The following is a 12,993-nucleotide window of genomic DNA, read 5'->3' as shown; positions in this document are numbered from 1 at the left end:
CAGGGAAATATTTGTACTGTAAATTATTAATTTTGTAGTTAAGTTGGTACAAGGTGTAATCATGAATACGAGATACTTCCACAAAGCGCTGCTGCTTCATTCGCTGTAAGAAACATATTTTTGCATGTTTTTTTATCAATGTATGCAGAAGCAAAAACATGGAGGCAGTCTATGCTCAGAAATGCTTGAGCACTCCCACTATCACGACAAACGTAGCCTTGAAATGAAAATGATGAAATCCATACGGGAGGGACAAATTTTCTGGAAACGAGCACAAAGATCCTTCTGGAAAATAAATAATTAGATTTCACGCCAATGTACCCGAGTAAAATAATTAATGAGTCAATCTGAAAGGCGATAATCTCGCTGGCCTCATGCCAATTGACGTCACAATTCAAGAGCACATCAAGATATTGCGGGGAATCCGCTAATCAACGCCGGGCACTTGCCGCGCCATTCCAAAGGTTTTCCTTTTGCTGATATCTCAGCCATAAATGCGCCCGGCACACTTCACTTACCGCCTAATATACCCAAATAAGTCATCGCACATGTCTCAGCCAAAATTAACAGAGAATCGTCATCTTTACATTGATGAGACAAATTAAATAGGAGCATAAGCCACAATATCCCATTACCGGAAATTATACCATCCAGGAACCAAAGTAATCTTTAGTAAAAGCACAGCGTTGAGGTTGGTTAGGATACCATGGTATTAGCAAAAGAATTCTACGAGTAGCATAATAACTGAGCATCTAAATATTTACAGAAACCACATTCACACATTTACAAAGCGAGGGAGATCGAGGAGCTTACCCGAGAAGATTTTACTGCCACCATTCGCCGGGAAAAAGTGAAGTCCTACATATCCTTTTATTTAGATTATTATTTAAACTGGTAGATGCCTTGAAAATTTAAAGCAAAAGCACATCTAGAAGTGAATTATTACCTTCAAATGGAAACTCATGTAAATAATCTCAGTCAAACGAATCCAATTCAAGAATAAATTATATTTTGAAAACTGAATAGCATGACGCCATCTCGAAAATATGAAAGTACTGCTTACTTGCGCAAACTAAAATCGCAAGCGCTATGGATGGGGACAAAATTAAATTGCAGAGGGTGGGATTTCAATCGATAGCTTAAAATGTCGAAAAACCTTTAATGGAATTGGAAATTCGCCCAATCGTGTTGTACGTATTCCACGAGAAGCACTAGAGAGTGTAAACAGGAGCAAAATGCACGGGTTAGTCAAAAGGCATAAACAGAAGCACCTACGAAATCTAAAAGTCCACAACCTATCACTATGAATCTTAGGTAATTATGCAGGAAAAATAGAAAATGTAGAAGAAATGGCAGCATTGTGTAAATAAAAGATAAAGACCAAGGCTTGCATACTGCCATTGAAAAACCAATTTTTAAGGCACAAAAGATATTGTGGATTTCGCCAGGGAGGGAACTGCTCGAAACGAAACACAAAGGAGTGCAGAAATATAGAGTACTGGATGATGATTTATGAAAGTATAAATGTAAACTAACCGCATAAATAAAAATACATAGAAGCAGTCTACTGCAGAGGAAAACTACTGAATAGAATATAGAAATTAATTTATACAATTGTAAACAATATACATTTAAAGACAATGATTATTAAGTTGAAGGATCAGATGAGAATCCATTTCCGCAAGTAAAAATCACAAAAGTAATTGTGATTCATGATAAATTAAACATTAGCGTTCCCTCCGGGGAAACTATAGTAGAAAGCAGTGTAGCGAAGAGAAAATAATACCAATATTTGGATGGGGAATGTTTGCTCCATGGACATTACTTCACGGAGAGATTAATAACTTAATTTCCATAAATATTCCTTTTCTATTTTAATTCAAATTCACAAAATTCAGCACTCGAAAAAAATAATTTTATTTAATTGATTTTTAAGTAGAATTGTGATCCAAAAAGATGACTGAGGTGCAGTTACTATTAATGATAAACTTATGAATACATCAACGAGGAAATCACCCCCGCTCATGAGGAGAAACTTCAATTTCTTCATCTCTAATGGATTGATGGAATCAAATGAGAATTGAATCGCCAAGTGCCGGTTGCTGTCTATATTGAAAGAAGGAAACGGAGGGAGTGTGGATCCTCATTTATCCTCTTTAAGTATTAGAAGAGTATTTTTTTAACGACTCCGCAAGCGAGGCACTTGGCATACCAGGGTGAATTCTTGGCATTGGTCAGATTCCATTCCAACCTTTTCAAACACTCCAGATCGCCCACATTCGAGTCCCAAAATATATTTGATGGGCGATATTGCACACGAGGAAAGAATAGTGCCCGTAAATCAAACACCTATTTCCACATGCCGCATAGGAAACTTTATGGAGTGTAATCTTTCATCCTCTAAAATTCGCTTTTCTGGAATATACTTATGCTTCATACCATCTCATTTTCCAAATATTACTTACAATTATTTCATGGGTGTAAAAATTTGCTACGTACTTATTACTACTATTATATTTAAATTAACTACACGAATTTAACGAGATTATATTTTTGAATTTTAGGCCCTCTAATATTTATCTGCACTTCTTGTGAACTGATTGAGGTTAAATACCAGATTATTTCTTGAATCCATCGTAATTTGAATCACGAATACAATTCGTCTCCCTAAAGATAGAGAAAAAGGTAATAAAATAGAGCACATCGTATAATTCAAATCATGACATAACCGATATAGTACTAATCCTCACGAGGAATAATTTTGTGCACCAAGAAAGAATATGATAACTAACTTTTTCATCCCAATCCATTGCAAATGGCGAATTAGCGTCAAATTACTACACAGAAAGTTATAAGTAATAAAAACGAGGAAAAACAGGGGGAAAAAAGTAACTCCGAAAATAAAGATTCGGTTGTGAATTAACAGCGTTTTCCCGGTAGACACTCGTGAAGAGAAAATGGATCTGATCTTAAGGTCAAGGTGAGGCAAAATATGGGGAAAATTTAGAAGAGATGCTTAAAGGAACGGAACATAAAGTAAATTCCAATGGAAGGACAAAAGCCACAACGAAGCGTATCGGGAGACTTTCGCATCCTCGTCTGGTAGTAAATATTAAAACCAGTAATGAGAAATAAACTATAACACCAGATTTCACCCATAGAAGTCCGTAATATTATTTAAATACAATATTGCACAAGCTTGCACTTGATACTTTTAAATAATACAGATAAACGCGTCGTGCGCTGATGAAATTAAGTAGAAATGCTGTGACATGTCTCATTTCAACAATTTTATGCCAGAAGTTGCTAGTGTACCTCCTCATTGTGTTCATTACCATACAACTAGCATGATGGGCAACAGAAAATTAAAATAATGCACGCCACTGCCGACAATGCGATTATAAGGAATATAACAAGAATCTCCTATGATATAACCACCAGACCACGATAAATTCCTCTCACACCGCGAATTAAAGGTAAATAAATAAACAACGAAATTCTTGAAGAGTTCGAGCGTAATGCTATTGGGTCCTTCTTCCGCCCACCGGGGAACCCACCCCAAGGAACGCAGGGAGCGAGGCGTAAGCCGAGGAACCCTGGCCATAAGGTCTACAAGATCCACAACACCCTTTGTCCCCCGGTTGGGGGGAAGGGCGGGGAATTATGGCCCAGCCACCCACGAAGCCCTCTCTCCCCTTGGCGGAAGCGACCAAGACCTCGCACTAAAAAAAGAAAGCACATCAGAAGGAAAAAAATCGACACGTTTTTAACGACTATCCTGGGGGGTCCCAACACTAAAATGCGCGCACCCACAAGAAAATGCAGCACAAACCTTTCTTTTTTTATTTTAATTGCCCAGATCCTCCGCCGATTGTTTACAATTCCGTGGACCTCACTGTTGGGAGTAAAAAGAGAAAACAAGGGGGAGTGAATGGCAGAGGTAAACGGCCGTCTATAGTGGGGAATGAGGTTGTTAAAAAGCGCGGGCCGCTGCGATTGGGATCGCAAGAAGGGAGGCAGCTGACGTTCACGCTGGGACGATCGTGCCCTACGACCCGCTAAAGAGGAGTAAAGTGTTCTTTCGAGCAGGATTCGAGTCAATTGCCTTTTTCTCGTTTCCAGCCCACGTTTTTTCTTGTAAGTCCAAGATGACAATACTATTGAGGTCGTCGTTATCAGGTGGCCGTTTTGGCTGTTCTCATTATTACTAGGTCCGTGGTGGCCTATTCCACGGTCTTAGGTTTGAATTCCGCCAGTAAGGTCATCCAACTGTATGAAAGCGAGGTATTGTGATTTCAGAAAGCATTTGAAGGCAAAAAGGACTAACATCTCCGAATGCCGCAAATCATTACAAAAAATCTGGTAGGCACTAATCTTTCAGGTTCTCTCCCAAGTTGCTTCGTCATAATTTTTCGATAACACTGCTGCATTCTTCTTCATGACCTGTTAGAGGAAGTCTAGTTTATAAGATATTGAACATTTATGTTAATGAACGACCAATCTCGTTAAACGAAAGATCGTGGGCTAGACTAGCATAAAATATAAAAGAATCTTAAAAATCAGTCCTTACTTTCACCGCAATGCGCGAATACGAATTTGAAGCGCTAACTCGAAATGGGGGGCGCCCTTTCAATAAAAAATGTCAATGAGTTACTCACTGCTGGCAATGCGAAAAGATTAAGTTGATTTTAATAATGTATTATAACATAACAGTAGCCAAATAAAAGAAGTTCAGACTATTGAGCTACTCTGAGAGTATATCCAATAGAGGAAGACGTACTTACTAGAAAAACTACAAGTTTTTCAGGGAAAAAATACCTCCTGGTCATTTTGCTACAAATACTAAACATCATTTAACGAAAGCAGTGCTCTAAAAAACAAATTCAATTTAATGAAAATCTGAAATGGAGTCGGCCAAAACATAAGAGTTTTGGTAAAATAACTAGGCACGTTGCCTAACCTAAAATTTTTGTGAAACCAACAATTTAATGCGCAATAGTTGGCGCCAAAGTATGTCAGTTGAATTAAAATGCTACCAAGCTCAACCGAAATAGCTTAAAAATTGTAAAACGCATTAATTAAAGACTAAAATTCAAATGTTAGTGTTTCAACATGCTCCACCTATAAAAATAGCATCATTGAGATCATACCTAAGGAAAATTAGAGGTAAAGTAGATTTTTTAATATGTAGTCACGAAGGAGCCTTCTTTAGATACGGAAGTTAAGAGAACACATAAATGCCGCTGAACCGGCTCATACTTCGTTCTTTTGTGCGCAAAGTATTGCCGATTTAAAAATTTCTAAACATTGAAAATTTCAGAGAACATACTTTGAACCCAGAAGAATATTTTTCAGGACCTAAAACACAAAAATTTTACACCTGAGAAATTAATGAGGTATATTTTTCGCGTTTTAGAACCAGGAAATCGCTGAATACACTGAACATTTCAAGACCACAATGTTAGCGTTGAGATTCTGAAACGTCACGAAAAAAAAGAGGACTGAAGAAAGAACGATGCTACCCCTAAAGGCGAGATTTCTCGTCCCCGACGCCATCCACACTCGTAAAAATGGAATGAAACGTTCGTATAATTTATTGGGGCTGCCGGGCATTTGACGCCGCGGACCTCACCAAGACCAAAACAAGTCTTCCCATTCCACCACCACGCGGGAGTCTTCGACAGAGGAAAGAAGCCCACTGTCTCCTTCTCACTCCTTCTTCCCGGTCTCATCTCCTCCAGCGGGCTTCCTTCGCTGCGGTTCCTTCCTTCATCAACCCCGCGAGGTCTCTTTCATTTTCTTCAATCGCGCCTTCCGATACGCGAGCGTTTCTCCACTCCGGAAAGGAGATCCACGGCTCGATACAATCTCCGATATCCCATTTTAACCGACTCTCGGGTCTACCCAAAATTAATTTCTCCAGGAGCCCGCCCATACAGAGCTCCGAATGATTAAAATCTCTCTCTCGAGAGAGAAAGAGAAGACACAATCCCAGATAGAGAATCTCTCCCAGCAAAATGCGTCAATATAAGGGCCCACATTTTAGACGTCGGGCCCTAGACAAGACTGCTGCGTAATTTTCAATCCAACATCGAGGGTCTAAGAGAAAAATTAATCAATGAGAATGGAGTTAAGAAGGAAAAAGGCTCTGTAGTTGGACCACGAAAAAACGCGAAGTAGATGAGGAAGGCTCTTCAGTGGATTAAAAAAACTAAAATTAGCTCTCGCAGATATTGGAAAATGTATAGCGAACAATCATGAGACTCCTATCCATTTTCTTTGCAGATTGAGTATTTACGTAGAGAGGGTGCTCGTAAAATGAAAGTTAGGAGAAGATAATTGGAAGATTTTTCTGTCTATGATAGTTCCCTGGAACTAAATTACTATTCACATTTTTTCATTTCTTTATTCAAGATACTTCATCACTGACTACTCTACTTGAATAGTACACTGGGATTTGGGACTATAACAATACTATACTCCTATAGATGTCCATTTCCCTACAACAGAACTGAAAATCCTAAGGCATTGCCTTCGTCCCTTCCTATCGACCTTCTCTATAGGGGTTTCCTCTTCCTTCTGCTTTACCTCTCCACCCCGCCCTGCCGTCAAGTCACCAACAAGTCAAAACAGAAAGAGCGAAAAAGGGTTCCACAGCCGGGACCTCCGCGGAGAAGATGCCCGCCTCAGCCGCTTGGCCCACACATGGGCGAGGGAATGCCGACACCTCTCAAAATTCCACTGACAGCACGTCACCGCTCCCTAATAGCCCATACGCGCATTCAACACGCTTTTTCCGCTCCTAAAAGTTTAAAACTCCCACCTCTCTATATCTTGAGCCTCCCCCTCCAGCTAGCTAACACCACCCCGACACCCCGTTTGCTTTCCCCAAAACATCGCCCTGTCTTCCTCAAACCAATGCTTACCCAAACGTATTTCGAACATTCGTCCAACCATCTATCCCTCTCTCCCCATAAACACATGAGCAGCCACCTTCACTGTACACAGACTATCTCCCATTCTCATTCATCAACAACCCGAGTAGCATATGAATGACTGTTTGAGCTAATAATAATGACCATTTTAGGTGTTTCACTAAACTATTTTGTGCATTTCCTGGGCATTGACTTTTTCTGGCCATACTTTTTACGGTGTTTCACTAAACTATGTTGTGCGATTACCGGGACCCCGCTCGTATTAGTGGTCTCTATCTCAAGATAGCGAAGAAATGAGCTTCTCTCGCTACTATGGTTAAATTATCTCCCATACAGTGGCTAATTCTGGCTATAGTAAACCTTGGCTACGTACCGAGGTAAACCTTAGCTACTAGTCTACGCCACCTTGGCTCCTTACGATCACATTAATATCCTGAACAGAAAAATATTAACGATAGTTTCTGTAAGAAAATCTATACACCAATAATTGAGAACGATTCTTGAAACAATATTCTGAGAGCCCTAGTAATATATTCCACCTTTACTGATAACATCTTCAGTTCAAAATAGACTGCTGAAGAATCTAAGATGGTATAAAATATAACTTAAGCGGGACCAGACCAAACAAGCATGAGGCAGTTATGACCACAACATGATCTTACATTTTTACGCTGATTTTGATTGTCGAATAACTGTTTAGGCATTTTTGATTTATTGAATTCTATTCATTAGTATCATATTTCAAAATGCAGTCGCACCATGCTGGTCTGATGTAGGCAATAATTCAATAGTAAGAGAACGAGAGGAATAGCTGAGGAAGACCTCGTTTCCGATATTCATTAAGAAATTAAGGATTTTAAGAAAGAGGAATGCGTGACGCACTAAGTTCTATTCAGAAATGAAGTAAAAAAATGGTAGTCAAGCTCCAATGATATCAAATTTTTCTATCATATTTTTTTCCGTGAAAATCAATGTAAACGACACCCTATCGTTATATTTTTCATAGGAAAAATACTGAAAGTGTTTATAAAAACGCGTCGCGACGTTTATTGTAACTACTTTTTATCTTTTATTACTGCCTACGAATACTGACTAATCAGATTTATGTATCATATTTATGACATTAAGGTGATAACTCGGTGTTAAAAATCACAGATATTGGAAAAAGCAGCTTATCAGGCTTACCAAGAGCTTGGTAACCAGTAAGCTCTTTGAAACCCGGAATTAACCTTAATTAAGGTAATAAAAACTTTAGGACTATGTCTGCGTCAATACCATGGTTATCTCTACGTTTCCCGACTAATATTAGTGACTCTGTTACGGAAAATGGTCATTCAGGTTGTCGAAAAAGGTTTGGATGACCTTAAAATTGACGCGGCGACATAGCTGAAAAGTTTTTATTTCAATTATGAAAACCAGCGAAAGCTTCAAATACGGGTTTCTTTAAATATCACCCTTTTCATTCAACATATCGAGCAACCAGTTGATGGCGCACTCTAGAGAAAAAAGAAAAATATTGGATATCTCTCCCGTTTTGATTGGCGCCGTCTCCCAAGCGAGCATCCTTATACTGGTTTATTATGAAGGAGGGAGCAAACGTCCACGGTTCCCATTTTGGCCGCGGAGAGGGACGGGTGAGTGCGGGGGAATGGGAGATATTGAAGGGAACCCAGAGGAACGAAACCGCACTATACTCCGGAGGTGCAGCCGAGGCGGAAGGCGGACAGAGACGCACGCTCCAACGCCTCCATTCGCATTGCTTCGCGGAAACGATCACGGAGGTGACGCAGCGAGCGGCGACACGACCGCGGCCTACGAGGACAAGCGGCAACAGTTGTTGCAGCTTCCCGCACGCGGTTGCGTCCTGCCCCGAAGCGACGCCAGACATCATTCCGGAAGGAGTGAGCGTTCTTCTATCGGCAGCGGACTGACCGGCCATGTTTTGTAAGAGTGCGGATGAGAAAGAGGAAAAGGAGCATTTGAGCAGCTTGTTTGACACCCGTGCTTCCCTCTCGACCGCAGATTGTCCGTCGGCACCTCGGCGTTGACCGCAGTTAAGGGACCGCAGTCTTTCGAGATTTTGCTTCGGGTCGGCGCACGAGGAAGGAAACAAGTAAATAAGCTACCCCAAACGTATCTGCTCTTTTCTCGAAGGGATTCCCGCGGTTCTGGAGCATAGCATAATTTTGGGTAAATTAGGGTTAGTTTAGAAACGAATGCCGGGAAGATATTAGGTAATAGATCCTAATTGTTAATATATTTGGATATCTTGATTGGAGTCACTGAGGAAGACAGTTCATTTTTCTCCGGACAAAGGACGGGAGGAAAGTGCTGCTTTAAATTTGCATGTAATTAGGATATTTTCATAGAATCCATACAGTTCCCAACAGATTTCATTAGTCGTATTCGTCATTATTTATTCAAGGAATTTCTTGAATTCCCCATGACTAATGCCTGGGTCGCATCAGCTCTCGTCAGACCCCATTATTTCTTTTAGAGATAGTAATAATTAAGTTTCCCTTCACTAATTCCGGAGGCTGGAGAGGGCATTTCCCTAAAATTTGTTCAAATTTTAAATCCATAAACATTTTCGTCACCTATGCCAGATAAATCCGTAAGAAGGCAAAAAATCCCCTGAGGAATATCACATAGTTCACTTTCGACAGAAAAGTTTTGTGGCTAAAACGGTGCGAGGAAGACACATACATTTTTGACGCACTTAATAAGGATATCTTCCTTCTATCTAGTAAAATTGACGACAATCTCCCGAAGTGAATTTTAGTTTGGAATTTCGGGAAGAAAAAAATCGAAAATATAATATTTTTCCTTCGAAAAAAATAATTCCAATAACCTCACGCAAAATCTTTCGGCAGTACCATGGACCCGTAATTTCTTTTCACTAAGCCTTCTCTACCATTGCATTCTACAAGTGTACGGAAATAACGGGGATATCCACATTCCTTGAAGAAAAACGGATACGGGGCTAAGATGGCGGACGTTACACCCTAAGGAAACCCCGAACATACCCCCTTCCCAAGAGTAAATCCCCTCCACAGTTAGGCGAGCACTGTGGAACAGGATAAGGAAAGAAAGGCAGTTTTGCAGACGTCCCTTCCTGCCTTCGGCCACAATTTTCACCACCACCCCCACCAAACACTTCGTTCGCGAATACGTACGCTTGCGTTCTTCTCGTCGACGCCTCCCCTCCACACCGCTCTCCAACCCCGTACACTCCCCCTTCCACCAGAGCTCCCATCCCCACTCCCTCCCAAACCAAACAGGCGCCTTGGGAAGAGGGAGGGGCAGAGAGAGGCCCACACGTCACGCCAGGAGGCAAAAACCGCGGGTCGACACCGCGGCACTCGTATCGTACTTGCCACCGCCGAGAAACGAGGACTTGCCACGAGCGTTTTGTGAATCCAGAGGGAGAAGAGGGATAGAAGTGAGACATCGGAGAAGTACCCAAGAAGGAGGGATATTGTCCGAGAGAGAAGAGCCGGGCACAGCGGAAGGAAGCCGAGAATAGAGATCTACCCGAGAGGCCGAGGGTCACGGCTCCGGAGAGGAATATTTCGGACGCGTCCCCATTCTGTTGTCCTCAACTCCCGAGCAGGAAGAGAAGTGAGTCGCGTTAAAAGTTTCCCCCATTTTTCGCCACGCTCGAGGACAAAAAAAAGTAGCAAACGCGAGGAAAAAATACAAGTCCATCCTAATTCCGCGGAATTCTAGCGGAACACGTGGGTGACATTGTTGTGGACTAGACAAAAAAGTTATCGAGGAGGCAGATTAAAGCCACCAGTGTTTCCAAACTAGCGAGAAGATTAGGTCCAGCGTTTTAGTGCAAAGGGTACTGGTGCTCAGGGGTATACAGACTTCTACTTCTTTGGAATTTTTCTTGGGAAGAAAAACCAAGTTTCGTCCCCAACAAGCAGTGACTCCAAGCCTATCGTGTCACGTTACCCTGTTCTGCTTCCCGAACTACTTAAATCTCTCGGAGCTCGTTTGGATTTGAGCGGTAGATAGGGAGAGAGGGGGTTAAGTAGAGAAAAAGTGGGAGTGGGGAGGGATAGAGAGGGAGGAGACCGCGATAAGAGGTGGTGACCAACAGCGAAAGAGGCGGGAGGGTTGGTGGGGCAGCGAAGGGGAAGAGGGGAGGCCGCCGAGGACCCCCGCACGACTAAGGGACGGCCCCGCGATGACCGCCTCACAAACTCCCGCGACACTAGGGCGAAGACACGGCGCGAACCTGCTCTTCACCATGTCGGCCATCCTATACACGATCCTCGGCCTCACCGTGGGCACCCTGCACTGCTCCGTGCGGCGCGAGATCTCCCCCTGCACGTGCACCCTCTCTAGCCCCTCGACCGTGCGCATCGAGTGCGAGAAGGTGGCGTCGTTCGCCCAGGTGGTGGAGGCTCTGAAGGGACGCTTCACCAGCAGCAGCACGCCCGGCCTCGAGGTGACGGCGGACGGAAGGATTGGGTCATCGCCGCCCGACGCCGCCGCGGTCTCCCCTGGGGCCGTGGTCTCCACGCCCCGGCAGGCGCTGCCCTCCACACTGAGCCTCAAGATCGCATACTCGAACCTGGAGGACCTGGGCGATCGCTCCTTCAAAGAGTTCCAGTTCGGTCTGCAGGACCTGAGGCTCAACAACAATAACCTCACGTAAGTGCTGACTAAATCTGAATATTTACGAGGCCATAGTGGTAATTGTAGAATAGTTGGTTGAATAGTGTGACATGGAAAAATAAATGAATGAGTTTCCATTTTCAAAATATTTACGAGGCATCTTAAACCGGGGGGAAATCCAAATCCCATTTTTCCTATCCCAACAATCATCACCCAAACGCGTGAAAATGTGCGCTCAAATATTATTAAACCACCTATAGTAATGTAAATCTACGCATAAGTGTTTCTTTGTCCGATGATGCCACTAGTTACCTAGGAAGCGAGGTGTTTAGAGGGATGATACGAGAAACTAATGAAGAGAGTTCGGGAAATCAGTGACACGCCAGTAATTATGCTTTTTCCTGCAGATTGCAACTCAAAATGCATCATAAAACTGAATTCAGGTATAATTTTACTAACTAAAATAATAACATAAAGTGATAATTTCCATTTTATTACAATTGAAACTGTATATCAGGTTATAAATACGCCGCAAGTCACTTACTGGGATTGGGAACTTCCCTTTTTACTTGATTAAATGTAAATATGCTTTTTCTTATGTTGGTCAGACAAACCAAGTCTTGAATATCCAAAATTAAAACTAGCTTAATCTATTAGACACTGCACCAAGATCACCAACTTTTCAGACTTCGCACGAAAAGATCCCCAAATCTATGATTTTCCTTACTCGTGCAACGATATCTTCCTAAAATGATTCCAATACTTACACCTGGTACGAGTCTGACACAATTTCATCAAAAGATGTTCAAAACCAAAAGATAGAGATAAATTCACTACATTATTTTGTTTGCCATTATTAACGAAAGCCAACTGGTGGCATAGCTATTTGTAGTGAGAGATTTTCCCTTGATCGGTTGTTTAAAAAAATAATCCATAGAGTTGCTTTCAGATTTTTGTCTAGCCGTAAACAGATATAAAACGTTACACTAGAAAGAAATAGCGATTTTCAACTACATTTAGGAGAGGGGCAAATGTTGTTTCCTACCTGCTCCAAAAGCTTGCTTCCTTTCATTTAAACATTTTGAGATATTTGATTTTGGTGAAAACTTTTAACTACGCACGTACCTCAGGGATAAACGAATATTTCTCACCACTCGATAAAAAAAATTCACACGAACGCATAGGTTGTTTCAAGTATTCTCAACGAAACAACTGATATTGATTTCGCACGACTATTTCAAAGCAAACAGTCAATATTGTGATAAGTGTGCTCCCTTTGGTATTTTTTTTGAAAGAAATAATGAAACTCTTCAAAAAATAATTTTAAAATTATTACGGAGACTTCTGTTGATGATTATTTTCGGAGTTAATTCCGCGTCGACTCATTTTTGGCGGAAAAAAATGAGTCGACGTGGAATTAACTCGGAAA

General features: G+C 41.6%; 1 protein-coding gene across 1 annotated transcript in view; it reads left to right on the top strand.

Annotated features, from left to right (window-relative positions):
- The first annotated feature begins 8,663 nt into the window (after positions 1 to 8,663).
- LOC124163103 (leucine-rich repeat-containing G-protein coupled receptor 4-like) overlaps positions 8,664 to 12,993 on the top strand; it is a 58,457-nt gene continuing 54,127 nt past the window's right edge. The window contains exon 1 of the mRNA XM_046539906.1: positions 8,664 to 11,600. Coding sequence (XP_046395862.1) covers positions 11,131 to 11,600 — 470 coding nt within the window. The 5' untranslated portion in view covers positions 8,664 to 11,130. The remainder of the gene's footprint in view (positions 11,601 to 12,993) is intronic.

The sequence above is a fragment of the Ischnura elegans genome, chromosome 1 (assembly GCF_921293095.1).
Source record: "Ischnura elegans chromosome 1, ioIscEleg1.1, whole genome shotgun sequence".
NCBI classification, from domain to species: domain Eukaryota; kingdom Metazoa; phylum Arthropoda; class Insecta; order Odonata; family Coenagrionidae; genus Ischnura; species Ischnura elegans.
The sequence above is the reverse complement of the archived record's forward strand: the minus strand, read 5'-3'. Positions and strand labels throughout refer to the sequence as shown.